The following is a 23,378-nucleotide window of genomic DNA, read 5'->3' as shown; positions in this document are numbered from 1 at the left end:
TGTAGAAACACAACATGCTTTGGCAGGAGGAAGGGAGTGGCCGGAGACGAGGCCATGCCGGACGCACAACGAAAAGTCGTACGGAAAAATGTAGTTTTCCTCCTTCCTCGGCGCACTTCATACACGCATCGTCAGCGTAGAGGAAGCAACGAAGAACGCCTTCGCTGTTTATGGTCCGTAAATAGTATTTCGTGGATCGTGCTACAACGTGGTTCTCGAATGTGGAACAGTTTCAGTCCTTTCTTGATGCTTGGCTTGAAATTGAGACAGTGCCATCCAGATATTTAGTTTCAAGTTTTGACTAGCAACAACTAAAATGAAGTAAACAGTTAAGTTAAGGTGCTGTAGTGATCCGGGCAGTGCAAACGAAAAAGGATACAATAACCTCCCGGTGCAGATCCTGTGTTGGGCAAGCGTGCAAAGTTTGGAAATAAGTTCGCATCCGCATCCTGTAGTGCAGTAGACCACCAATGGATAAGTGCGGTGAAAGCAGTTTTGTCCAACAGACAACAAATAGGATGCAAAGTCAACCGACTAAATTAACAGAAAGGACACAGTGCTTTCGGTGGTTGTCGATTGTAGTGCTCTGCTTGATATCCGGTTCGTTGGTGCACCTGTCCGAAGCAGGCTTTGCCTGTCTCAGCAACCCATGCGTGTATGGTGTGTGCATCGACGATCTAAATAGGTAATCATCGTCCCAAACGCCCCAAACCCCCGGTCCTGTGTGAGTATGTGGCTGTATCCTGCAACATTGAATTACCACCAGCCAGGGACTGGTAGATTGGAGTCAAAGTTCGAAGAAGGTTATTGGTTCGGAAACAGTGTTCCCACCCGTCGTTGCTCATTAAAAATCGATCAGACGTAGCTCGAATTAATGGAAAATTGAGCCTACGAAAGTGGTGCTGTTGCTGCCCCCTCCCGCACTGCCATTATTCATGCGTGGAGTAACACATGCCCCGTTAATAAATTGGATACTTGATGTAGGAATTAAGTACGAAGCATTACACACATCGCGTATCGCCATCCCTCCCGCACGCGCACACACCCTGTGAGCGCGTTAGTTTGTCTGAAACAGTTTGCTGTTGCAGTTCGCTGTATAATCGATATTGATAGTTCGTAAAAGCTAATGGTGTAATTTACATCTTAACGCTATGCTACCATACCTTGGCTAACCGCAGGACCCAAACCTCTGTCTAGCCCCCCTTCGAGCTGAACGTAAAACAAAAAAAAATATGCGCAAGATCCTAATCGTATCTCCTTGTGGAATTGTGGAATAGGAGAAGAGCATGGTTTCCCCTACTTTTACCATTCGTTTGTTTATCCACTTCCCTCTCTAGAGTGGCAAAAGCGAATTTGGTCCCGTATCCTAGAGATATGTTTACCTATGATGTAGATCCCGCCTGCTTGATGGTATTTACCAGCGTGCACTTGTGTGCTACAAAGGCATTCCAGCAGCAGCTCCCTGTTTCTTGCTTGATTTCGTTTGTTTGTCGTTTGTCTCCGCAGCACATACTCTTGCTATTGCATCGATGGATACACCGGTGTGCATTGCCAGACGAACTGGGATGAATGTTGGTCGGACCCATGCCTCAATGGGGGCACCTGTATCGATGGTGTCGCTTCCTACAACTGCACCTGTCCTGATGGTTTCCTAGGTAAACTCGTTACTCCATCGTTGCTCTGTTTTTCTAATGTATGTCTACTACTACCCGGACTAACACGCTTGTTTTGTTGATAGGATTAAACTGTGAGGAGAATTTCAACGAATGTCAGTCCAATCCCTGCCAAAATGGTGGCCTCTGTAACGATAAGGACAACGCCTTCTACTGTACTTGTGCGCTGGGTTACGAGGGAGAGTTCTGTGAGCTGGACATAGCGGTGTGTGAGACGGGCGATCGGTGCCATAACGGGGCCGCCTGCATCGAGGGCCCTGGACTGGAGTTCTCCTGCCGTTGCACCGAGGGCTACGAAGGCCGGCTGTGTGATGCCGAGATCAATGAGTGTGCCTCATCGCCCTGCCTGAATGGTGCAATCTGCATCGACAAGTTTGCCTCGTACGTGTGCGCTTGTCCGATGGGCTTCGGTGGTACAAACTGTGAGGAAGAGATCATGGTTTGCGCCAGCTCACCGTGCGCTAACCAAGCGTTGTGTTTGATAGAGGAAGATGCTCCGACCTGCTACTGTGTGCCGGACTTTCACGGAGAGCGCTGCGAGCTGCAGTACGACGAATGTCAGCTAGGCGGCCCGGAGCCCCGCTGTGTCAATGGTGCCACGTGCATCGACGGCGTGGATGAGTATTTCTGCACCTGTGCGCCAAACTTTACCGGAGAAAATTGCGAGTGTCTCATCTACGAAGCGGACGGTCAGATTGAGATGGACTGCAATTACACGGCACCGTTCAGCAGTACCACCCTCCAGAGCGAGGAAACGACCGACACATCGTTCTTCGCGACTACCCTGGAATCTTTTCCATTTTCTACGGACAACGTGTGGAGAACAACTGACGACGTGTCCTCGGAAAGCAGTACGAGTTTTCCACAATTTTCACAAACAATCGCAACTTCCCTTTCTGGCGACTATACGGAACCTTCTACCGATGTGACGTACAACAGAACGCCACCAGTTTCGGATGGGAGCTTCCCAGCGATAACAACTGCTCAAGTACCTGCTGGCTATCCGGGTCCCTCAGGAAGTGATGCGTATGGCACCTCTCCCATCAGTGAAAGTGTTACCGATAGCTCTGTGATACCATCATCAGACCATGGCCAACCAGTATCAACCAAATCTACGCCAGAAACAGATGCTACGATTACTCCGAGCATTACAATAACCGAGACGGCTGGAACAGCGGTTACTGTAGAGGAAAAGTCTTCTGCCGTGCCTGATAACCAAGATAGCACGCTAGACGTTTCGGCAAGCGTAGACTACACCACGTCAAAACCCTCCTCTAAACCTCCAACCGCCGATGATGATTCTACACCTTTCGAACAGGCAACGACGCCTTTTACGGACACTCTTTTTACCACATCAGATGTTCCCCGGGTTTCCACACTCACACCCGATCTGAGCTCGTTCTTCACCGAATCTCCGACAAATCGATCGGTTCCACCATTCCAAGGTGAGGATCAAGTAACGGGCACACCTACGATCACGACCAGCGGAGGAGTTAGCACACATCAAACTTCATCCGGTACCACATTGATTCCTTCTGGCGAAGGTGGAACCACTGCCGCCTCGGGTACTATCGCTCCACCCGCAACGACACGCTCGCCGGACGTGATCCAGGAGTGTGACGATACCGTATGTGCTAATGGCGGTACTTGTGCAATGACTCCGAACGGTATTCGCTGTCATTGCGATTTCCGTTACGCAGGACCATTCTGCGACGTTCCCGTGAGCATACAAAACGCAGCATTCTCCAAGGAATCCTTCCTACGGCATATCATTTACCGGCGTAATGGTTCGATCGACCCTACCAGTCTGTCAAGTGTCAGTCCATCGGTGGAAACACAGCTGGCACAGCTAGCGTCCATGGCGGTACGGTTTAAGGCCAAGCTAACGTCGCGCGAAGGATTGATCCTTTTGGCAACGGCCGAAGGCGACGAAGGCAACCACTATGTGGCACTGTTTCTGCACAAGGGTTTGCTACAGTTTCAGTTCTCCTGCGGGTTGCAAACGATGCTGCTGAGCGAAATCGAAGGCACAGTCAACAATGGCTATGAGCTGAACGTTAAAGTGCAGTAAGTATCCTTAGGCTCCTATCGATCCTGAGACGCACTGCAGTAATCGTTGTTTCAATTCTTGGTTTCATTTTAGATTAAACTTCAATGAACGCTACAGTCATTGCAACGCCTCGCTGCATGTGAACGAAACGTTGGCGATGAGCGGCGAACAACCGACCTGGCTGGGGAATGTCTACAACAGCGCGAGAGAGCAGACGGGACAGGAAGGTGGTCCCGGTAGAATGGCAGCATTAGCTTCCATCAAGCAGAGCTGGCTTCATCTGGGCGGCCGTCCCATCAAAACGATGTACACCCTCAGTCACAACATTTCACGTTACCACGGGTTTACCGGATGTGTTTACGAGCTGGAAATTAATGACGCTCCAGTGGCCATCTTTGAGTGAGGATGTTCTGTTCTGATGCAGTTTGCTGCAACATAATCTATCATCCGCCTTCTTCTTTTACAGTAACGCTGAAGATGCGTACAAGATTTACGAATGCACCTCGCTGGCCTGTCTCTCCAGCCCTTGCCGCAACGGAGCGGTATGTGTGGAGGCCGACGGGTACGGTTTAACGGGGCGTTACGCACCCAGCACTACTACTACTAGTGCTAGCAGTTCCTGGAGCTGCAAGTGCACCTTCGGCTACATGGGGAAAACTTGCGAACGTTCCGTGTGTGATAACAACCCGTGCAGGTTCGGTGGCACGTGCGTAACGTTTCCCGAGAGTGGTTACCTATGCCTGTGCCCGTACGGCAAGCATGGCCATTTTTGTGAGCATGATTTAGACATCCTGCAGCCATCGTTCTTCGGCAGCATCAAGGGCATTTCCTCGTACGTTGCGTACCCAATCGCTTTCCCGCTGGAGGATCGGTTTGAGTTTAGCTTTAAAATCATTCCTACTACGACGGCACAGATTTCGCTACTTGCATTTATCGGGCAACCGTATGATCACCACGATCAGAGTGATCATTTCTCTGTTAGCTTCATACAAGGTAATACCGGGGATAGAGCGAAACTAGTCAGAACAGTACATAAGGGTGGTGTTTGCGTTACCGTTTTAGGTTTCATTCTCGTGACGTGGAATTTGGGCAGCGGTCCGAGAAGGATATTTACCCAGCAACCGATCCAGGTGCAGCCGACCCGACCAACTACGATTCATACAGGCAGAAATGGACGCACCGCTTGGCTGTCGATCGACGGTAAGGTGAACATTTCCGGCAACTCGCCGGGAAGCAGCCGAAAGCTAAATGTATCACCCCAGCTGTACATCGGTGGCCACGAGGGTGTCAACTTTTCCAGCCTACCGCACGATTTGCCGCTCCACTCAGGCTTCCAGGGCTGCCTGTTTGATATCAGGCTGGTGGCTGGTCCAGTGCACATACCGCTGCAACATATCGGAGGCATGCGTGGCCGAAGCGTGGGCCAGTGCGGTACGAAAGAGTGCCATCGGCACGCGTGCCAAAACAATGGCGCCTGTCTGCAGCATGGGTCGACGTTCACGTGCATCTGCCAGGAGGACTGGAATGGGATCCTGTGCTCGCAGAAGGTCAATCCGTGCGATGAAAGCGTAAGCAAGTGTGCAGCGGGTTCGATATGTTTCCCGCTCGTGTCGGGTTACGAGTGCGATTGTCCCTTCGGAAGGGTGGGCAAACGATGCGAGTCGAACCTGAAGCACCTGAGCGACGTTTCGTTCTCGGGTCGTCGGTCATATCTAGCGCTACGATGGCCCGCCAGCGATACCATCGACTGGACCGCCTCGTACCGCCAGAACGAGGTGCGGTACGAGAAGATTGTACAGCATTCGCACATCATTCCCCACAATCACTCCATTTTGCTCAAGTCGATTCGCGAGCTGGACAAGATCAATGATGTGCTGAAGGTGCTGCCCGAATCGAACGACACCGAGCAGTACACCGGCCATGCGGTAATGCCACGCTCCGAAAGCTACCGCCAGCTGCGCATCAGACAACTGGCCATCGAGCTGCAGGTGCGTCCGCTCTCGGAAAAGGGGCTCATTCTCTTCGTGCGCACGTTCGACTCCAACGCACAGGAGCAGGGCTTCATTAGCATCAGCCTGCAGGGAGGCGTGGTGGAGTACCGCGTCTCCGCGACCAGAACGCAAACGGCCGTGGTGCGGAGCAACCACGTGCTGGCTACCGGCGAGTGGCACTTTATCCGTGTGGCCAAATATGGCAAACGGCTTACGCTGTGGGTGGAGGGCAAGAGCACCTCCATTATCGGATCGGTCCGGGAGGAGTACGTGAGCCTCACGCAAGACCTTTACCTGGGCGGCTTGCCGGACCTCTCCGCGCTGCCGTATGACGCAATTTCCGGCTATCCGGTATCGTTCCGAGGTTGCATCCGGAACGTAAACCTAAACGGGACACGCATCACGCTCAACGAAAGCTCGATAGTGGCTTCGCGCAACATCAACGATTGCGATGGAACGCCGTGCGGTGGAGATATATGTGCCGGCGGGGGTCTCTGCTATCTGGACGAACATTCGCAACCGCGCTGCCGCTGTCCCGAGCACTCCAAGGGTGTCAACTGCGAGATACAGGAGTCCTGCGACATAGTGCAGTGCCGCAACAGTGGACAGTGCTTGAAAAATGGTCGGTGCAGCTGTGGGGTAGGCTGGACGGGGCACTATTGCGAGATTGCGACGACCAAGTACTCGTCGCTTGGGTTTAACGATCGTAGCTATATCCTGATCCCATCGCAAAAGATCAAAATGAAGGACAAACGCAACGACGACAGTGTAAGCGTGCTGGGGAAATTGCCGTTGGAGTTGCAGCTTTCCTTCAACATTTCCACGCTAGAGGATGGTGTGCTGGTGTGGACAACAGACGAAACGGGCCGGTTCCTTGGTATCGGCATTCGGGACGGCTTGCTGGTCGTCGTTAGCAATATGCTGGAAGAGGTGCTACACGAACCCTCCGCCGGAGCGGATTCAGCCGCGTTCTGGAAAGCCTTTGTGGCCGACGGTGATTGGCATAATGTGCTGCTGGAGACAAAAGCACACCGGCTGCACATATTTGTGGACGGGGCGGAACTGCTCGCCGGCAAACTCGCACCAAATCTGCAAAATCCTCAGGCAATCGAGAAGCACATTTTCACCGACGGAATAACATACCTAGGTTCGTTCAAATTGCTACAAAAGAGTATAATTACTATCTTTCCGCTCTGTTTTGATCATTCCATACTGTTGCCCTTTTTTTTCTAGGAGGATTCCCGGACGAAGACGTGTACAATCGCACGGGAGGAAACTTTGCTTCCGCTTTCAAAGGGTGCATTCAGCATATTCTGCTTGGAAATCAGCTCGACGAGCTCGACTACACCGATTACGATGGAGCTAATATCGACGAGTGTGCAGTGTAGGCGACGCTTTCGCTGTGATGCATCTTTTTGTCGTGTAGTTTAATTCATTCCGACTAGCCCCGCTCGTAAGACACTTTTGTGTAGTTTAATATATTACCTCATCCCTTATTGGAGGTCTTCATCGTTTCGCTCACATGTACCATAAACATTACGATCTCTCTAACTCAAATACCAAATTCCTCCAATCGGCAAAGCGACCGACCGACACAAACGACACCACAATTCCAAAACACAAAACCGATGTTTCCCCTCATCACTGAGCTGAAGATGTGAGATTGTAGTGATAATAAAAGATAACTAAATCAAAATGCTTACGTTTCCCACGCGTTCTTTGCTGTAGATTTTCAGCACTTTCGATGGATATTGTTGGGTGTTTAGAATGCTTGCACAGAAAATGCACACGAGCGTGTAATCACAGCGCGGTGGCGAATGTAAACAGCTGTCAAATGAGAAAAGATGTAAACAACTTGCCTTCTGTCTTCTGGCTTGGCGAACTAACCTGTTCGTTCGGTTGCAACCTGTTCGGGTGGGACCCCTTGTACTGTTCGGCGGTGGTTTCAACACAGAAATTTGCTTCGTACACAACATGCTTCTTTCGACTTTACCGCATCAAATGGTTTATTTCGTCTTAGTCTTAGTTCCTGCTGGTTCCGTTCTGTGTTACAAATTGCTATTGTGGGCAAAAACCGAGGCGTTTAAATAATAAATAGTTGCCTACATACACAGATCCATCCCTGCTGTCATTGCTAAACGCAAAACGATAACATTCAAATTCTTCTGCACGTGTTACTACCTGATTACCAGGGCGACGCGTTGCATGGAAGACCTTCACGCCTGAGCGATGCGCAGTACAGTGCGCATTCATTTCCCCCCCTGCGCTACACTAGCAACTACCGCTACACTACTTACTACTAGCGTATATGAGCATAATATGAACGGAAAGCAACGCACTGTACAACAGTTCTAGCGATCGCAACGTTTTGTAAGTAATAACGAAATTCGGATATATATATATATACGGTAGCATCATACATCGCGAACTTGGCGCGGACAGGGATAGGAAAGACGAAAACCATATAGCTTTACTAAGATCATACAGCGCAACCATAGAATAAGTAAGACATTCTCTAACTGCTAAGTGCATCTTGGCACATTTATCGAACGACTAAACGAGTAAGCATAATGCCGCCATTTCTTATACGCCTAATTCGTAAAACTATAAACGCTGAGTTGCGCACGGGCAGTTGCGAACACACACACAGTTGCCAACACAACAAGCGAAACAGTACTTGCTGCAGCAGCTGGTTTCTATTTCCCTGATTAACGCTCCATTGCCATTCATACTCAATCATTCCTCGCAATTACACGCAACTAAACACACAGATTGCCCCCGGTGGTTTCCCCGTGTTGCGACCGTACGCACAGCACAACCGGTCAATTGCTAGCTGTTGATACATTGCTGAATATATCTTCGTCATTATGCCCAAAAAAATGGCACTTATTATCTAACAGGGTCAAACACTGATTTTCTAGTAGCTCAAACGCAATCTAGGAGAACCGCGTAATGCGCGTACGGCCAACAACACGGGAAACAAATTAAGCCTAAAACGCTTGCCATCTTTAAGCCATTGAAGGCATTGAAAAGCGCGCGAGAAGATGCGTACGCGAAAAGATGCGCAAGTACACTAATAATAATAATTATCAACTGTAGAGTAGAATCTCCTCCATAAATCAACCAGAACCATAATGCGATAACATCACGGATAATAAACTAAACCCTACCTTTGCCAGCTTTGCAACGCGGCGGGAGTACATGTGTTTGATCGTATTAAACTTAATTACCATCGGCCAAATGGTGCCTTCGCTCTGGTACGGCTCTGATCAGATGCAGCTGAAGAAACTACAAAAAACGCACGTTATTCGCGCGTCCAGCATTCGCCGACTAACGCAAGACCTTCCTTTCCCTTGTTCGTTCTCTCACTCTCCCTCCCTCTCTACATTGCTTATCATACTAATTGTTCCTAGCGTATTTAGGATCGATGTTGAATTAATCATGCTTTTTGTGTTATGTTGCTTTTCTAGGTTTTTGTTTATGATTTGTTCTCTATCGATTAGCTAATTATTGTCTCTCACTTAATTATTGTTGGCTTTGAAGGATGACAAAGAAAAAAAAGACAGATACGATTAGCTTTTAAAACATCATTTCAATGAAGCATGTTTCTTCACCTGAGCATGTGTCTGTAGGCCGACCGACATATGTTACCCACGGGGATAAGCCTCGGAATAGCGTGCCACAGCTCATTAGCGTGCGATGAAGGGCGAAACAGACAACAACAACAGCAACAAAAAAGTCCTCAACTACTTACACGACAATAATTACAGCTTTTTCTACTAACTCCTTTTGCTCTTCATTGTTGAGTAACCTTCTTCTTTGTTGTGTGGAATCACCTTCTTAAGATTGTTGTGACTTTGGTCTTTTCACATAGGGCTGATAGAGGTGTTCGATTCGAGCCATTCGTGACAGCCGTTCGATTTCGATTGTTTTACCACCTCAATTCGAGAAAACCACTGCCAATTTGCTGATATGTTGCACTGCTATACAGCAGCATCGGGAGAGACGGGAGTAATAAGATGAAAAGTTATGATTGATAAAAGATACTGCATCCTCGGGATGCTTTTGTCGCTTGATCGTACTAAAACGTAATCGAAATCCCACCAGGGGGCGTCCATTCGGTAAATAGAGGTGTACGGATGCGGTCGCGTACAATGTGGAGCAATGTCGATCTGTAATAAAATTTCATTTTTTTACATTCATAAATTAATTTAAATCATTCCTGGTACATAAAGGCCTGGCATCGGCCTGTTTTCGGTTACGAAACTCTTGCAAGCCATACCGAATTCAGCCTTTGCGGGCTGGCGCACATGCGAACGAGTGTGCAATCGTCGCACCTCGTACTTACTTGGTATCTTTGTCAACGTAAATACTTGGTACTTCGTCTACGCAACAGCACATGTACACGCAGGCACCTGGTACACAAACACAATCTGGTTCTACGACCTAACGAAGAAGGCTTAACAAATAAATAGCAACTAACAAAGATCCTTCTTGGGGGTTGGGGAGGGGGAGGCAGTTTTGGCCGTAGCCGGCGCTACGGGTACGCAGTGTTTCTCTAACCTAGGTTGTCGTGTAAGTCGAGCCATTGCACATTTGCATTCCGAACGGCTAGTAGACGCCTCTTTTGGTTCACTTTCGCGTTATAAACGGTAGCTGGGGAGCGCCGAAGCAGGCCACCACGTACAAGATGCCGAAGAACAGGTTCAGCTTCGCCGTCTGGCGCGGCACCATCTGCATCGTGCTCTCGTTGCGGAACTGTCTCTCGAGCGCAAACGCCTGCTTGAACGTAACCATCGGCAACAGGAAAAGCGCGGAGTACTTCATGCCGAGCACCACGAAGATTACGTACGGCGTAAACAGCAGCACACCGTACAGTATGTACGAGCCGGTTCGGCCGATCAGGATGGCCAACGTCACGATGCCGACCCGCTTGTCCGACTCGGCGTCGCGCGTATTGTTGCTGTGCAGAATTGCTTCCGTGTTGAGCGCGAGCGGAATGGCGTAGAAAATGGTGGCCCATTCATATCGCCCCGTTTGTGCCATGTACGAGAACAGCACCGAGATTGGGCCAAAGATGACCAGCACGAGCACGTCACCGAGGGCAATGTACTTAAGGCCGAAGCCCCCGGTGTACAGGAAGCTGGAGGACAGACCGCCGAAAAATACCAGCGCGAGATGCTCCAGCCTGGCGGGAGACAGGTACACCAGGCATACGAACCCGAGACATCCGGCACCATACAGCAACACACCCAATGTAACAACCTGGCGCGTAAAAAGATAGCGGGAAAACGATGTGTTATCCAAGGCTGTTTTGCTGCAGGTTCAAACGGTGCTGCTACATACCTCATCCTGGCTAAGGATGTGATCAACCAACGTTCGATCGTCCGCCTTGCGATCATCGATGCCTTTCACAAAGTCGTAGTACGTGTTGACCACATTTCCAGCACAGTGTACCGTCACCACCGTCAGCACGGTGCACAGGAAGGTGAAGAAGCTTAGGTGTTCGTAACCGCTCTCGCAGGCCAGCGCAGTTCCGAGCAACGTCGGGATCAAGCTGGCGGACAGGGACCACGGTCGTAGTGCGGAAAGGTACGTTTTAAACTTCATCAACGGTGCTACAACGAAACAGACGCAAACCGTATGTGTTAGACGCTATGAATTGGTACGGATTTCCCACTTGCGTACCTTTGATGTGCGGAGCGGCCGTTCGATTATTGGCTGCCATGGTCGGTCGGGTATCGCTTTGTTTATCTCTGCGGGCAATTATTCACCTAACGGCACTTGAAACACGTATCCTTACCCACGATCCCTTGCCCGCGTTTGGCGTTCCCCCTGAGTGCGTCCCGTACGCCGTACACAATCTAATTATAACCGGCAAAGTGTGTGATTTAATGTACTGTTTTCTTTGCTCGCTGTTACGAAGAGTTGCATCTGCACATCGTCATTCTACACACCAGCGGAGGTACACTCCTACACGCAGCAGCACACGGCCTGCCTCCCTGTCTGTGCCTCCGATCCGTCCGATGCGGCGATCCACGTCCACGCGAACTGTTATTCGAAATGCGCACAACGGACACAAGCGTTGTGCATCTTGCAAACGCCTCTCACTGTTATGTTTCACCTTTTTGCACGACCGCAATTTGGTCGCATGAACGATCTGTTTTCCAATTCACACGATATAACAAGCTGCTGGTCGTGTTTTATCGCCGTGCCACCACCACTGTGTGCGCAAGGGATTTCAGTGGCATTTGGGGCCCAGCAAAACACTTACTGGGCAGGGCAGCGTGAGGCTTGATTTCGGGCTCGCCGTGTCAGCTGCTATCGGGTTTCGAGATTGCTATGGATTTCGGCAAGCCGGGCCAGCACAGATTTTGGATTTTTGGAACTTTTTTCTGGTAAAGTTGCTGCTGCTCCAAAACCTGACACTTCCTCCTCTTGTCACGTCATCCACTTCGGGCACGGTGGGCGACGCTCCGGCCATCGTGTGACGGGTATTCTGGAAAAAATTGTATGATAAAATATTCTTTTTGCGATGTTGGTGCATTGATTGGTCTGTTTTAATGTATTTCTATGATTGCGATACATTTTGTGACATCATCCCACCATGTATAAAGGGAATGGAAAATATTCAATGATTCGAACAATGTTATGAACCTCATATGACCCTCATCGTTGCCGTTGGTTTTATATTTTGTTAGTTATTATTTTAAATGTTTTTATCATATTGCAAAGGATGCATAATATAAGCATACAACAATATTTTTTGTTTGTTTGAAATTCCAAATTTATGCCGTTGAGCTACCACTATCCGTCGATAATTGTGAACCGTTACTCAAAGAGTAACGCACGTAACGCCAGCGATTAAGGTAAGGCTGCGCTCTTGCAATAAGGATGGTGTACTGTATCACACTGGAAAATGTGTCCTTTTAACTGTAAAGTAAAAGAAAAAGCAATATTAATAGCTTGTCGATCTAATCTTCGGTATAACGCATCCAGCAGTGAACTTGTACGTCCCAATTTTCGGTAACATGTGACCTTCACATCTCATCTCAATATTGAAAGATGGCAAACCACACCGCTTGCTAAACACCTATGCTAGACCGCAGCCTAAGCCGGTGCATACCCAATTTTCGTGTATTGCTGGTCGGCAAGCGCAGCAGGTACCTGCTTCCTTTGGTGCTTTGCTTGTAAACGAAGATTGAACTCAAAAGTGCGAAGAAAAAACGCGTGCAGTGTGTGTGCAGTGCAGCGAGGTGAAAAAGACGATAAAACCCCGTCAAAATGTCGGGGACAATACTGGAGAATCTTAGTGGCAAAAAGCTAAGCATTTTGGTGGCATCTCTGCTGTTCTTGCAGTTCCTCTGTTTCCTGCTGGGTGGTCTCATCGGTGAGTAAACAGCATTCGTGGGGGGAAACGGCGTCGCCTGCTTCGAAAATTCCCCCACCCACATGTGTGTGTTTTTTGCGGGTTCGCGAACCTGGCGAACGGAAATGTGTACAAAGGGCCGTAAAATGCTCCATTCGATAGAATATAGTAATTTACGCTTTATAGAGAAATGATTTGAAACAGCAGCTTCTTTATAGCGGCACATTCTTCTCTGGAAGATTTTGATAGGAAAAGGGAAGTGGTAAAGTGGCCAAACTCATAAACTACAGCAAAGCCATGCAGGGCGTCTGGTTTTGAAGAATCAACACCACCGCCGCCATACAGCCATTTTACCCCACCGGCATCTGGCTGGTTAAATCGCGGCCGTTCGATTCGGTTTTCTTTGTTTATTTAACGCGCGTCTGCGCTCCATGCCAGTGTGCGTGCTTCGGCGGGCCTTGTACGTGAATGGGGGGAGTGCGTGTGGGTGTTTTTTATTTGATTTCCTAATATATTTGCCCCATTTCCAGCACCGGTACCGGCAAGTGTGCAGACGATTCTGGCCACAATCTGTAAAGATGTGCCCGGATCACACAACGACACCTCGATATGGTTGTACTCGCGGGGTGACGATCGCTGCCAAAGCTTGGACCATTTCGACATCGAAAGTGACGACATGAAGATGGCCAACCAGATCGTGTTCGTCTTCCAGATGCCGCTGCCACGGGAGGGCCGCCAGCTCGACTACTCCCGCTGGCAGCAGAATTTGATCGGCGTGCTGCAGACGGACATTGCGTTCGACGCGAACGTGCTGCACAAACCGCACACCAAGATGACGATCGACGCGCGGCTGGCGTACCGGAACAAGGGCGACGCCGATCAGGATTGGAAGTATCTGGCATCCTCGCTGGAGGAACGCGACCTCGACTGTTCGGCCAACAACGTGACGGACGACTACCTGTACAACTGCAACACCATACCGCTGTTCGAGCTCGGTTCGCTGCACCACGATTACTATCTGCTCAACGTGCGCCTGCCGGTCGATAGCGAGCGGCGGATGAATCTGGACATTGGCCACATCAAAGATTTGCACCTTTCGGTGATCTACCAGAACGGCGGCTTCACCAAGGTTTGGGTATCGCTCAAGACGGTGTTCCTGCCCTTCATTGTGCTGATCATGGCGTGGTTCTGGCAGCGGGTCCATCTGCTGCAGCGCAAACCGGCACTGCTGGAAGAGATGCTGCTTGCACTGGGCTGTGCGCTGACGTTTCTGAACATGCCGTTTGAATATTTCACGCTGTTCTTCGACATGCCGTTCATGCTACTGCTGAGCGATATACGCCAGGGCGTGTTCTACGCAACGCTCCTATCCTTTTGGCTCATTTTTGCTGGCGAACATATGCTGGTGAGTAGTTTTATTAAACCTTAATTCGATTCAATGCGTCTAAAATCATCCCACTCTCATCGCAGATTCAAGAGACGGGCGAAAAATCAAGCCTTAAAACGTACTGGAAGCATCTGAGTGCGGTTGCCGTTGGATGTGTATCCCTGTTCTTGTTCGATATGTGCGAAAGGGGCGTGCAGCTGCGCAATCCCTTCTATTCGATCTGGGTGTCGAAAGTGGGAGCAAACGTTGCGGTAAGTTTAGCCCACATTTAACCACACTCGCGGTGGTGGTTGGCGTTTTCAAGCACGAATGTCTCCTTCCTTTCAGCTTGGATTCATCATCCTGGCCGGCATATCAGCGGGATTGTACTTTTTCTTCCTGTGCTACATGATCTGGAAAGTGTTTTGCAACATCAACATTAAGCGCACCTCGCTGCCGTCGATGTCGTCCGCCAGACGGCTACACTACGAAGGCATCATCTATCGCTTCCAGTTTCTAATGCTGGCCACGCTGCTGTGTGCGGCAATGACCGTGATTGGCTTCATCATTGGGCAGGTATCGGAAGGCCGCTGGAAGTGGGACGATAACATCGATCTGGAGTTTACTTCCGCCTTCTTTACCGGCGTGTACGGCATGTGGAACATTTACATCTTTGCGCTGATCGTGCTGTACGCTCCCAGCCATAAGAAGTGGCCCACCAACGAAACCACTGGTAAATATACCACCCCTGCAATCTTGTAGCATCATTTCCCCTTCACACTAATGTGTACCGTTTCTGTTCTTTATTCAGAAAACATTATGAGCGAGGAAATAGAGTTCAGCAATCTGCCGTCCGATTCGAACCCGAGCGAAATTTCGTCCCTCACACAGTTCGCTCGAAAGGCGGCCCAGGATTAAGTGCGATCCCGTTGGAAGACTGGGCTGGGCTTGCGCCCGTCGAAAGTAAGTGTAAACTGCTCCCCCAAACAAGGGGCTCTCCGCATTTATATGCTACACACTACTTTTGAATGATCAATTTTAAGATTTTATACTACCGATTACGATTACGAATGCTCCAGCTTGTCAACCGTGCAGTATAACTAACATTATCCTAAATAGTGTAGCGGTTCCGTTCAAATGTCACAGTATTAATAGCATCACAGTTTTGTGTCAAAATAGGTACTAAGTAAGGGAAGACGACTGCTGCCACCAACATACATTGTCGGGCATTTTCCATCACGTATAGCCACTAGACTATATACATAGTTCGATTTACCTTTTTTCTCTCTCTCTTATTGAATGTCTCGATGTGTGTAGTACAACTCTTGGTACTGAATAAACCTTGGACAATTTTTGTGTACGCCGTCCGTTCGAATGTAATTGCTTTGCTGTGTCGGAAAGAAAACAACACACTCCTCTCCCCAATGCTGGCAACATTGTTCTATTATTATAAGAAAATATATTTCATTTCTTAAATATGTCTAACATAATTGGACATTGTACGATGCTGTTGCGTCGGTTGCGGTTCTTCTCTCTAGGTGTATGTAGCCAACATCAGCTACGGTAGCGTGTTTGTGTGTACGTGTTGTTTTACTCCGTGGCCCATGGCCCATGACTCCCATGAGATATCTATTTAAAAGTGAATGCTGTTAATGCACCTTATCAACTAAAAAAAAATAATAAAAAATAGCAAGTTCAACATTCAAAAGGTGTCCGCGATCATAAGGAGAAATAATTTCAACTACTCTTCGATAGCATGGTAGCGTAACATGACAGGATTCCTACAAAAAAAAAGACAATCGATTCGGTGTGTACGATGTCCGAGACCCTTCGCGTTTCCAACGTCTTCAACCCGAAGCTGTCTCAAAATGTGTATTGGCACGTCTCTACTTCTATTAACTAAGATACTCTTGCTTCTGTACGCTCTTCTCCTGTTCGGTTTTACCCCATCACCCGACGCCCTCAATGATATGATAAAAAGAAGGAAGAAGCTCCCAACAAATTTATTCGAGAAGAACTTAAATTTCTAATAAAAAAAAAAACAATACGATAACCTAGTGCAGCTACGTAACAGATAAAAAATGGGGATTGTTTTCTCCATATATTGCAAAATTATTCAAGAGTGTGAGATATTACGTAGATAAATATGTTCCCGCGCAAGTGGTTTCCACCTGGCGATACGGGTACATTGGGGGCGTATATTGTTATAATACAATTTTGTTCCCTCCGTTGGAGGATATCTACTGTAAGTAGCTAAATAATAGGTTATACGATATATGCGCTACGGTTCTTTTTTGTTGTTGTCGGAACTGTAGCATTCCTTGCTCGAATTCTCATAAGCACCATACTGTTACAATGGAGGGAAAGACAAAGAGAGATAGAGAAAGGGGGAGAGAGAGAGAGAGAGATGTGTTTATAGAGATTCGCCCAATTTGCCGCTTTTACTAATAAATAATATTCTGTAAAGCACAGAACGCGTTGCGCGCCCAGGGTTCGAGGGAGAAAGGGGGGTTTTATAATACTTTTGCTTAGCAATCCCCCCGCTGTCCGCTATGGGATGGGATGAGGCGGTGGCATAGGAGTTGTGTAGAAAAAAACACACCATCCAATATCATTTGGATTTTGATGCAAAATGCGCCAACCGCCGCAGATCGCCAATCTCATAGAGAGAGAGAGAATCAGTTTTCAATCACGTCTTACTGTTCATGGTAACGTTAGTAATGTCTTTCACAATCATCTCGGCCACCTGCCAGGCGAGCTCTTCCTGTGCCTTGTCCTCCGGTAGGTTGACGAGTTTGCGAACCGCTTTCTTGATCCGGTTACGATTCCACCGGTCATCGCTGGACGGTGGCTCGACGATGTCAAAATCCCGCTCGTACCGTCCCAGTGCGTCGATCCGTCCGAACGTAAGGCCCGACACGGGCGAGGTGCGTCGCCACAGCAGATCCGGATTGTACAGCTGGCGGGAGTCGATCTGCATGATATCACCGCTCCCGGTACTGCCGGCCATGCCGGCGGCACCGGCCGGACCATTGCTGGCGGCGGCCGCCAGTGCCACCGCTACCAAGTGCTTGCGGTTGCGCTGGTAGTTTGTGTCCGACATGGCCAGCAGCGTGTTTTGGGAGGAAATAAACCCGACCGTGTTTCCGCGACGGCCCACTCCTGCGCTACTATCACTCGTGACGTCCGAGAGCGTTTTGCGATGGCCACGCTTACCGGCAGCGCTGCCACCACCGTTTCGTTGCTCCGTCCCACGGCCACCGGGTAGTATTCCACCGATGATGTCATTGTTCGTGTTTGTCTTCACCTTCCCGAGCAGCTCGCTCAGGAATCGACAGTAAAGCGGCGACTTGATGAATCCGGCAAAGTAGCGCTGCTCCAGAAAGTGCTCAATTATTCGCACCGGAAGCTCAAAGCATTCGGCCACACTGGTCAGATCCGACGAGCAGATGTGCTCCTCGAGCAGGAAGCGTATCTTGTCGCTCAAGCCCAGCGAACTGGTGGCTTGCAGGGAAAAGTATTTCTCATACAGCACGACCGCATCCTTCTGCGCCTGGAGCTGGCTCTCGAAGGAGCGCTTAAAGTTGACCGCTCCGACGTAAAACTCCAGATAGTGCCGCTTGCCCTGCTGCTCCAGATGCTCCATAAAGTAGAACAGGGCCATTTCGCTGCCTAGAATGTCGCGCAGCGTCAGATTCTCGCTCGTCAGCACCTCCAGCGTGTACTTGCAGTAGAAGGAGCTCTCCAGAAACGGGTTCAGGTAGCTTTGCTCCAACATGTCCAGCAGGAAGTGTTGGGCTTCGTTGAAAATGACCTCGCTGCAGGTGCCGGTACTGCAAAGCGCCAGCGAGATGGTGGACAGTATGGTGGCCGGCATTTCGATAAAGTGGGGCGAAGCGGACACCAAATACTTTCGGTATATTCGTACGGCGTCCGAGTTTATCAGCGAGTTGAAGGGTCGCTGTGCCGCCGCCGCCGCCGCCGCCGACGGTGTCAGCGCGTGGTTGCTCTTGGCAGGTGCAACCGTCGACTCCAATGTTGTGCCCTTGCCCGCTTCGCAGATTTGTGTCTTCTCGTCGTCGGTTAGCGACTGTCGCATGATCGTTATATCACAGACTTCCAAATGTTTGCCTTCCGGGTTCTTACCATCCTTGGTTTCATGATGACCCTCTTCCGGTACGGAGGCACCATCTTCATCGGTGACGGTACCGTCATCTTTAATGTCGACCTCCTCCAGCACCTCGAGCGGGGTCGGCGGAGGTACGGGTGTACAGCTTTGAGACGTCCGCGAATCGAGTTCCCGTATATCGTCCGCTGACTGGGAGTCTTCGAAGGCATTTTCAGAGAACGAGTTCGTCGATAGCGAATCACAGTCTACGCTGAAATACGACAGACTGTCGTACCCGTCGGAGGACACGCTCCGGTGCAGTCTACCATGACCGTGGCCGGAGCCACCGGACGGTCTGGACACTCCACGCACGCCTTCGCCGGATGCTGCCGCTTTGAAGCTTTCCACTTCGAGCCAAAACTTAATCAGCGAAAGAGCATTCTTCGATTCCAGAAACTGCACAAAGTAGCAGATGCAGCTTTGTTCCGCCAGAATATCAACCATACGGCGCGAAAGCTTCGAAACGCGCACCGTGTCAGCATCTGCAACGAGTTGTTGTTCCAAGGGGTGAGATCAACTGATTAATTATTCACTCACGCACGCCGCGAGCCTCCTTACCCTTTCGCTCGAAGCAGTATCGTTCTGCCAGCCTTAACGCTTCCTCATCGCTTTCAGGTGGTTTTGCACCGTTGATGACATCATCCGACGTTCTGAACGATGATGATGCCGCCGCCGCCGCCGTCGCCGATCCATCATTGTTTAGTGTTGCTAGCGAAGAAGAGTCACTACCGGTTGTGATGGATTTTCTTCGACCTGGAGGAAAAGTGATTGGCAATCATGAAAAGCGCAAAAAGCCATTACACCCCGAGATCTGCCATATACGCCCCAGGTCATTGGCAACCACCTTGGGCCATCCTCCCCTCCCCGATGCACTGGGGGAAATTCAATCGAGATGGAACATACACAAATAGCAACAATCCGCCCTAACCGCCCCTTTCTCGCCCCACCGCCTTGCGCCCTTTTCAATCGGACGGAGAGAAAGTTTGATCGTTCGACGAAAGCATTGCGCTTCTGCGGGCAACAACAACAAAAAATGTTCACCCGCCTCTCTCCCTGTTTCGTCCACAAACTGGGTAGCAAGCGTTCCAGCGTACTGGAGCACTTTCAATAGTAGAGAAAAAATAGTACACAAATGGGAGGAATGTCGCATTTTTGCTTCAACAAACAACGACAAAAACAACACAAACCTGTCTTCTTTAGAAACTGCAACATTCTGGTCGATTTCTGCAACCTGCCAGAAGAATCGTTTATCGCACTGCAAGACACACACACTCACGTACACATTCACACACTATTTAAATCACTTCTGTGGGCTCATTTGTCTGGCCGTTTTTGTCTGTTCGCGTTTATTCAATCATGTTTATCTCCGCAGCTTGGCCGTGTTTTCGATATCGGCCATGGTTTGTGCTACACTGTTGCGCTGCGGAATGGATGTGAAACGCAAGCAAACACGAAAATAAAGAAATGTCAAACGTCATCAACGTCGGTCGATAGGCAACTGTCAAATTCCCCTCTGTCAGGGCAGCGGCAAACAAAGGGTGGGGGGAAACACGATGTAAATAAACACCAACCCATCGAACCGTCTGTTCGCGCGCGCTCTACCGCAAAAAAACCGAAATGTTGTGCAATCGGTTGCGCAAAGCAGCGTTTGCAGCACGGCTCAGGCCACGATTGCCGGCCACGGTCGCGTCCTGCCGGCAAGTGCACAACTGCGATGGAACCATCAGCGAGAAGCGTATCCGAAACATCGGAATATTGGCCCACATCGATGCAGGGAAGACGACGACGACGGAGCGCATGCTGTACTATTCCGGCCGCACCGACATGCTGGGCGAGGTCAAGCTTGGCAATACGGTGACGGACTTTTTGCAGCAGGAGCGCGAACGAGGCATCACGATATGCAGCGCAGCAGTGAGCTTCAACTGGAAGGAGTATCGCATCAACCTGCTCGACACACCGGGCCACATCGATTTTACGATGGAGGTCGAGCAATCGCTTGGTGCCGTGGACGGTACGGTCATCATCCTGGACGGGTCAGCCGGTGTGGAAGCGCAAACCGTCACCGTGTGGGGGCAGGCCGATCGGCATCGCTTGCCTCGGTTGGTGTTTGTAAATAAAATGGACAAAGAAAGTGCCGACTTCGATGCGTGCCTGGAGGATTTGGAGAAGAAGCTGTCCACCGTACCGGTGCCGCTGCAGATGCCCATCAAAGAGGCGGGGAAACTGGTAGGTAAGCTAATGACTGGTGAATGATCTTGATTTAGTGCTAGAAATAGTCACAATAACGGCGATCAATTGCTCCCCTCTAGGCGTAATTGATGTGCTGTCGGCCAGCCAAATCATCTGGGATAGCAAGGGCAAAGGCAGATCCTACAAAGCCATCCCCATCGGTGACGAACAGCTGCACGATCAAGTGCAGGAGAAACTGTACGAGCTGATCGACTTGCTGTCCGGCATGGACGACAATCTGGCGCAGGCCATCATTGAAGCGAATAGTTTGGAAAACGTTAAACTGAATCTAGTCCTGGATGCGCTTCGTAATTGTACACTGAAGCAGCAAATCGTGCCCGTGCTGTTGGGATCCTCGTACAAAAATGTTGGAGTGCAGCTGCTAATGGACAGTGTGTTGAATTTCCTACCTGCACCAAGCGAACGAAACCAGATCTATGACTGTTTCGGGTGAGTAATGAATAGCCAAGTGCGGAGAGAAGGCGACTTTATGAATTCGTTTCATTTTTCAGGAATGATTTCGTGGGCAAGGTGTTTAAAGTGACGCACGACAAACAGCGTGGCCCTATCACGATGATCCGCGCTTTCCGGGGAACGGTAAAGAAGGGTTCCAAGTTTATCACTGCCACAGGAGGATCGGAGACGATACAGCGCATCTATGAGCCGCTGGCGGATGAGTACCGTGAGATCGAGTCCTTCGGTGCGGGAAACATCGGTCTCTGTGCCGGTCCAAAATCGACCGTTACGGGTGACCTCGTGGTGGCGAATGCGGCTGCTTTGAAGAAGGCTTTAAAGCGGCTATCCACGGCTAGCGATGCCACCGACGAAAGCACAGACGATGAGCTGCTGTTAGCGTCGAAGCTAGGCCTGCAAACGACAATCCCAGACGCTGTCTACTTTTGCTCGATCGAACCACCCTCCTCGGGGCAACAGTCAGCGCTGGACAACGCGCTGCGTGAGATCCAGCGCGAGGATCCGAGCCTGCGGGTGCGGTACGATGAAGTGACCGGGCAAACGGTGCTGGGTGGCATGGGCCAGCTGCATTTGGAAATAGTGAAATCGCGCATTTTGACCGAGTATCGCATCGATGCCGACCTCGGTCCGCTTCAAATAGCCTACAAGGAAACACTGGACGAGCCGTGCCGTGGAGAGTGGAGGGCAGAAAAGGAAATAGCCGGCAGTAGACAATCGGTGTACATGGATATGACCATCCATCCCAGCACTGCCAGCGAGAGCAACGAGGAGCGCATCGTACTGGACAATTCGGCCGAAGCGCAGGAAACACTCAAACTCGTTCGACCGAGGCAGATGACGTTTTTCCGCAAGGGAGCGCTCGCCGCTCTACAGCGCGGTCCCAAGCTGGGCGGCCAGCTGGCCAACTGTACGATCAAGCTACACGCGCTGACGATAGGGAAGGGAACGGCCGATCCCTTCATTATGGCTGCCTCTGCCCAATGCATCGGCAACATCCTGGCGAATGCGCGCTGTCGGCTGCTGGAACCGGACATGTTTCTCGAGATTGTAACGCCCAGCGAATATCTGCCACCGATACTGGCCGATTTGAGCCGACGTAGAGCGCGCATAGAAGATGTGGCGCCGCGTGGTTCAGCCAATAAGGTCGTGACGGTGATTGCGCCTCTGGCCGAGCTGGGCGATTATTCAACAGTGCTGCGAACGATAAGCTCCGGAACGGCAAGCGTCTCGATGGAACCGAACGGCCATTCGCCACTGAACGAATCCGACGAAGCGCAAGCGATGAGACGGGCGTTGGGATTAGAATAAAACGTAACGAATTGCACGTACGGCGAACACGCGTTTCTTTATCGTTCTTAAGATAATAATGTACACAACGCCCTGCAACTACTACGCGCAACGGTGCCAGGCCCTTTTCAGGCTTGTTCCGTCTTCATCGCTAGCTCGCGTTCCTTTTCGGTGCCCTCGTAAAGCGCCTGCTGCTGCAGTGCCTGTTGTAGCTGAGCAGCGTCGAACTTTTGCTTGGACCAGGTGTAGCGACACGGGAACCAATAGCCGAGCGTCGTTGCCATGAACGTACCGAACCCGATGTGCGTGGACAGTTGGGGGCGTGAGGTTTTTAGAAATGCCAAAAATCCAACCCCTATACCGATGCTGATTCCGTACAGGTAGCTGTTCCGAAAGCACGGGATCGTGCTAACATCTCGTCCAAAAATGACCACAGACTGTGGGGAGAAGACCGCACGTGCGATTAGTGGAGGAACATCCGAATGTGGCAGTGTATTTTCTTCCGCTTACCCGTTCCGATGGTGGATCAATGTCCACGTCTTCCGTAAGTACCCTGCTTTCGGTCATCTCTGTAAATCGATGCGGCTATTCAGATCATCCACACTGTTTCCCTTCTACTGGAACATGCTAAGTTTATTACTTTTTCGGCAAACTGTGCCACCCAACCAATCACTGTTATGAAATCATTTTGACAGTTGCGTGCACCGTACTGTCAAACGGTTGAAGGCGGTTTGACAGTACACTCGCGGTCAGTTGGCCAACCTCGTCCAG

The 23,378-nt window shown here is 50.1% G+C and overlaps 6 protein-coding genes across 8 annotated transcripts; 3 read left to right on the top strand and 3 right to left on the bottom strand.

Moving 5' to 3' along the window:
* The first annotated feature begins 470 nt into the window (after positions 1–470).
* LOC121596572 (protein eyes shut) lies at positions 471–7,408 on the top strand. 2 transcript variants are annotated; one of them, XM_041921634.1, is made up of 7 exons: positions 471–685; positions 1,507–1,655; positions 1,739–3,740; positions 3,817–4,122; positions 4,190–4,716; positions 4,786–6,861; positions 6,948–7,408. In XM_041921634.1, exons 1-7 carry the CDS (start codon positions 471–473, stop codon positions 7,100–7,102), a joined length of 5,430 nt encoding a protein of 1,809 aa, XP_041777568.1. In that variant the 3' UTR covers positions 7,103–7,408. The 2 variants fall into 2 exon arrangements, with proteins under 2 accessions (XP_041777568.1, XP_041777566.1); XM_041921632.1 differs by having other exon boundaries at positions 4,190–6,861.
* Positions 7,409–8,163: 755 nt separating this feature from the next.
* LOC121596580 (ubiA prenyltransferase domain-containing protein 1 homolog) lies at positions 8,164–12,165 on the bottom strand. 2 transcript variants are annotated; one of them, XR_006005292.1, is made up of 4 exons: positions 11,403–12,165; positions 11,061–11,332; positions 10,063–10,979; positions 8,164–9,886 (listed from the first exon to the last, which is right to left on the bottom strand). XR_006005292.1 is itself a non-coding variant. In XM_041921643.1 (3 exons), exons 1-3 carry the CDS (start codon positions 11,440–11,442, stop codon positions 10,347–10,349), a joined length of 945 nt encoding a protein of 314 aa, XP_041777577.1. In that variant the 5' UTR covers positions 11,443–12,165; the 3' UTR covers positions 8,164–10,346. The 2 variants fall into 2 exon arrangements, 1 of the variants encoding a protein (XP_041777577.1); XM_041921643.1 differs by having other exon boundaries at positions 8,164–10,979.
* A 671-nt stretch (positions 12,166–12,836) lies between these two features.
* LOC121596577 (protein wntless) lies at positions 12,837–15,809 on the top strand. Its single transcript, XM_041921641.1, has 5 exons — positions 12,837–13,104; positions 13,614–14,488; positions 14,554–14,721; positions 14,798–15,182; positions 15,261–15,809. Exons 1-5 carry the CDS (start codon positions 12,999–13,001, stop codon positions 15,365–15,367), a joined length of 1,641 nt encoding a protein of 546 aa, XP_041777575.1. The 5' UTR covers positions 12,837–12,998; the 3' UTR covers positions 15,368–15,809.
* Positions 15,810–15,878: 69 nt separating this feature from the next.
* LOC121596576 (A-kinase anchor protein 10, mitochondrial) lies at positions 15,879–20,051 on the bottom strand. The gene is made up of 3 exons (XM_041921640.1): positions 19,805–20,051; positions 19,176–19,370; positions 15,879–19,099 (listed from the first exon to the last, which is right to left on the bottom strand). Exons 1-3 carry the CDS (start codon positions 19,827–19,829, stop codon positions 17,139–17,141), a joined length of 2,181 nt encoding a protein of 726 aa, XP_041777574.1. The 5' UTR covers positions 19,830–20,051; the 3' UTR covers positions 15,879–17,138.
* An 87-nt stretch (positions 20,052–20,138) lies between these two features.
* On the top strand, positions 20,139–22,655 carry LOC121596575 (ribosome-releasing factor 2, mitochondrial). The gene is made up of 3 exons (XM_041921639.1): positions 20,139–20,847; positions 20,927–21,296; positions 21,359–22,655. The coding sequence occupies exons 1-3, from the start codon at positions 20,235–20,237 to the stop codon at positions 22,626–22,628; spliced, it is 2,253 nt and encodes a 750-aa protein (XP_041777573.1). The 5' UTR covers positions 20,139–20,234; the 3' UTR covers positions 22,629–22,655.
* Positions 22,647–23,330, bottom strand: LOC121596584 (cytochrome c oxidase assembly protein COX20, mitochondrial). The gene is made up of 2 exons (XM_041921647.1): positions 23,118–23,330; positions 22,647–23,044 (listed from the first exon to the last, which is right to left on the bottom strand). Exons 1-2 carry the CDS (start codon positions 23,172–23,174, stop codon positions 22,736–22,738), a joined length of 366 nt encoding a protein of 121 aa, XP_041777581.1. The 5' UTR covers positions 23,175–23,330; the 3' UTR covers positions 22,647–22,735.
* Positions 23,331–23,378: the final 48 nt, after the last annotated feature.

The sequence above is a fragment of the Anopheles merus genome, chromosome 3R, assembly GCF_017562075.2.
Source record: "Anopheles merus strain MAF chromosome 3R, AmerM5.1, whole genome shotgun sequence".
Taxonomy (NCBI): domain Eukaryota; kingdom Metazoa; phylum Arthropoda; class Insecta; order Diptera; family Culicidae; genus Anopheles; species Anopheles merus.
The sequence above is the reverse complement of the archived record's forward strand: the minus strand, read 5'-3'. Positions and strand labels throughout refer to the sequence as shown.

Excerpts from the sequence above, each read along its gene's own strand:
- LOC121596576 (XM_041921640.1), bottom strand. The coding sequence starts at position 19,829 with ATGTTGCAGTTTCTAAAGAAGACAG. Across the intron at positions 19,371-19,804 it reads GCAGTTTCTAAAGAAGACAG|GTCGAAGAAAATCCATCACA; the intron begins GTTTGTGTTGTT and ends CTTTTCCTCCAG. Across the intron at positions 19,100-19,175 it reads ATACTGCTTCGAGCGAAAGG|ATGCTGACACGGTGCGCGTT; the intron begins GTAAGGAGGCTC and ends AACTCGTTGCAG.
- LOC121596575 (XM_041921639.1), top strand. The coding sequence starts at position 20,235 with ATGTTGTGCAATCGGTTGCGCAAAGCAGCGTTTGCAGCACGGCTCAGG. Across the intron at positions 20,848-20,926 it reads AGAGGCGGGGAAACTGGTAG|GCGTAATTGATGTGCTGTCG; the intron begins GTAAGCTAATGA and ends GCTCCCCTCTAG. Across the intron at positions 21,297-21,358 it reads CAGATCTATGACTGTTTCGG|GAATGATTTCGTGGGCAAGG; the intron begins GTGAGTAATGAA and ends TTCATTTTTCAG.
- LOC121596580 (XM_041921643.1), bottom strand. The coding sequence starts at position 11,442 with ATGGCAGCCAATAATCGAACGGCCGCTCCGCACATCAAAG. Across the intron at positions 11,333-11,402 it reads GGCCGCTCCGCACATCAAAG|CACCGTTGATGAAGTTTAAA; the intron begins GTACGCAAGTGG and ends GTTTCGTTGTAG. Across the intron at positions 10,980-11,060 it reads ACATCCTTAGCCAGGATGAG|GTTGTTACATTGGGTGTGTT; the intron begins GTATGTAGCAGC and ends TTTACGCGCCAG.
- LOC121596577 (XM_041921641.1), top strand. The coding sequence starts at position 12,999 with ATGTCGGGGACAATACTGGAGAATCTTAGTGGCAAAAAGCTAAGCATT. Across the intron at positions 13,105-13,613 it reads CCTGCTGGGTGGTCTCATCG|CACCGGTACCGGCAAGTGTG; the intron begins GTGAGTAAACAG and ends CCCCATTTCCAG. Across the intron at positions 15,183-15,260 it reads GCCCACCAACGAAACCACTG|AAAACATTATGAGCGAGGAA; the intron begins GTAAATATACCA and ends TTCTTTATTCAG.
- LOC121596584 (XM_041921647.1), bottom strand. The coding sequence starts at position 23,174 with ATGACCGAAAGCAGGGTACTTACGGAAGACGTGGACATTGATCCACCA. Across the intron at positions 23,045-23,117 it reads TTGATCCACCATCGGAACGG|TCTGTGGTCATTTTTGGACG; the intron begins GTAAGCGGAAGA and ends TTCTCCCCACAG.
- LOC121596572 (XM_041921632.1), top strand. The coding sequence starts at position 471 with ATGGATAAGTGCGGTGAAAGCAGTTTTGTCCAACAGACAACAAATAGG. Across the intron at positions 1,656-1,738 it reads CTGTCCTGATGGTTTCCTAG|GATTAAACTGTGAGGAGAAT; the intron begins GTAAACTCGTTA and ends TTTTGTTGATAG. Across the intron at positions 3,741-3,816 it reads GAGCTGAACGTTAAAGTGCA|ATTAAACTTCAATGAACGCT; the intron begins GTAAGTATCCTT and ends GTTTCATTTTAG.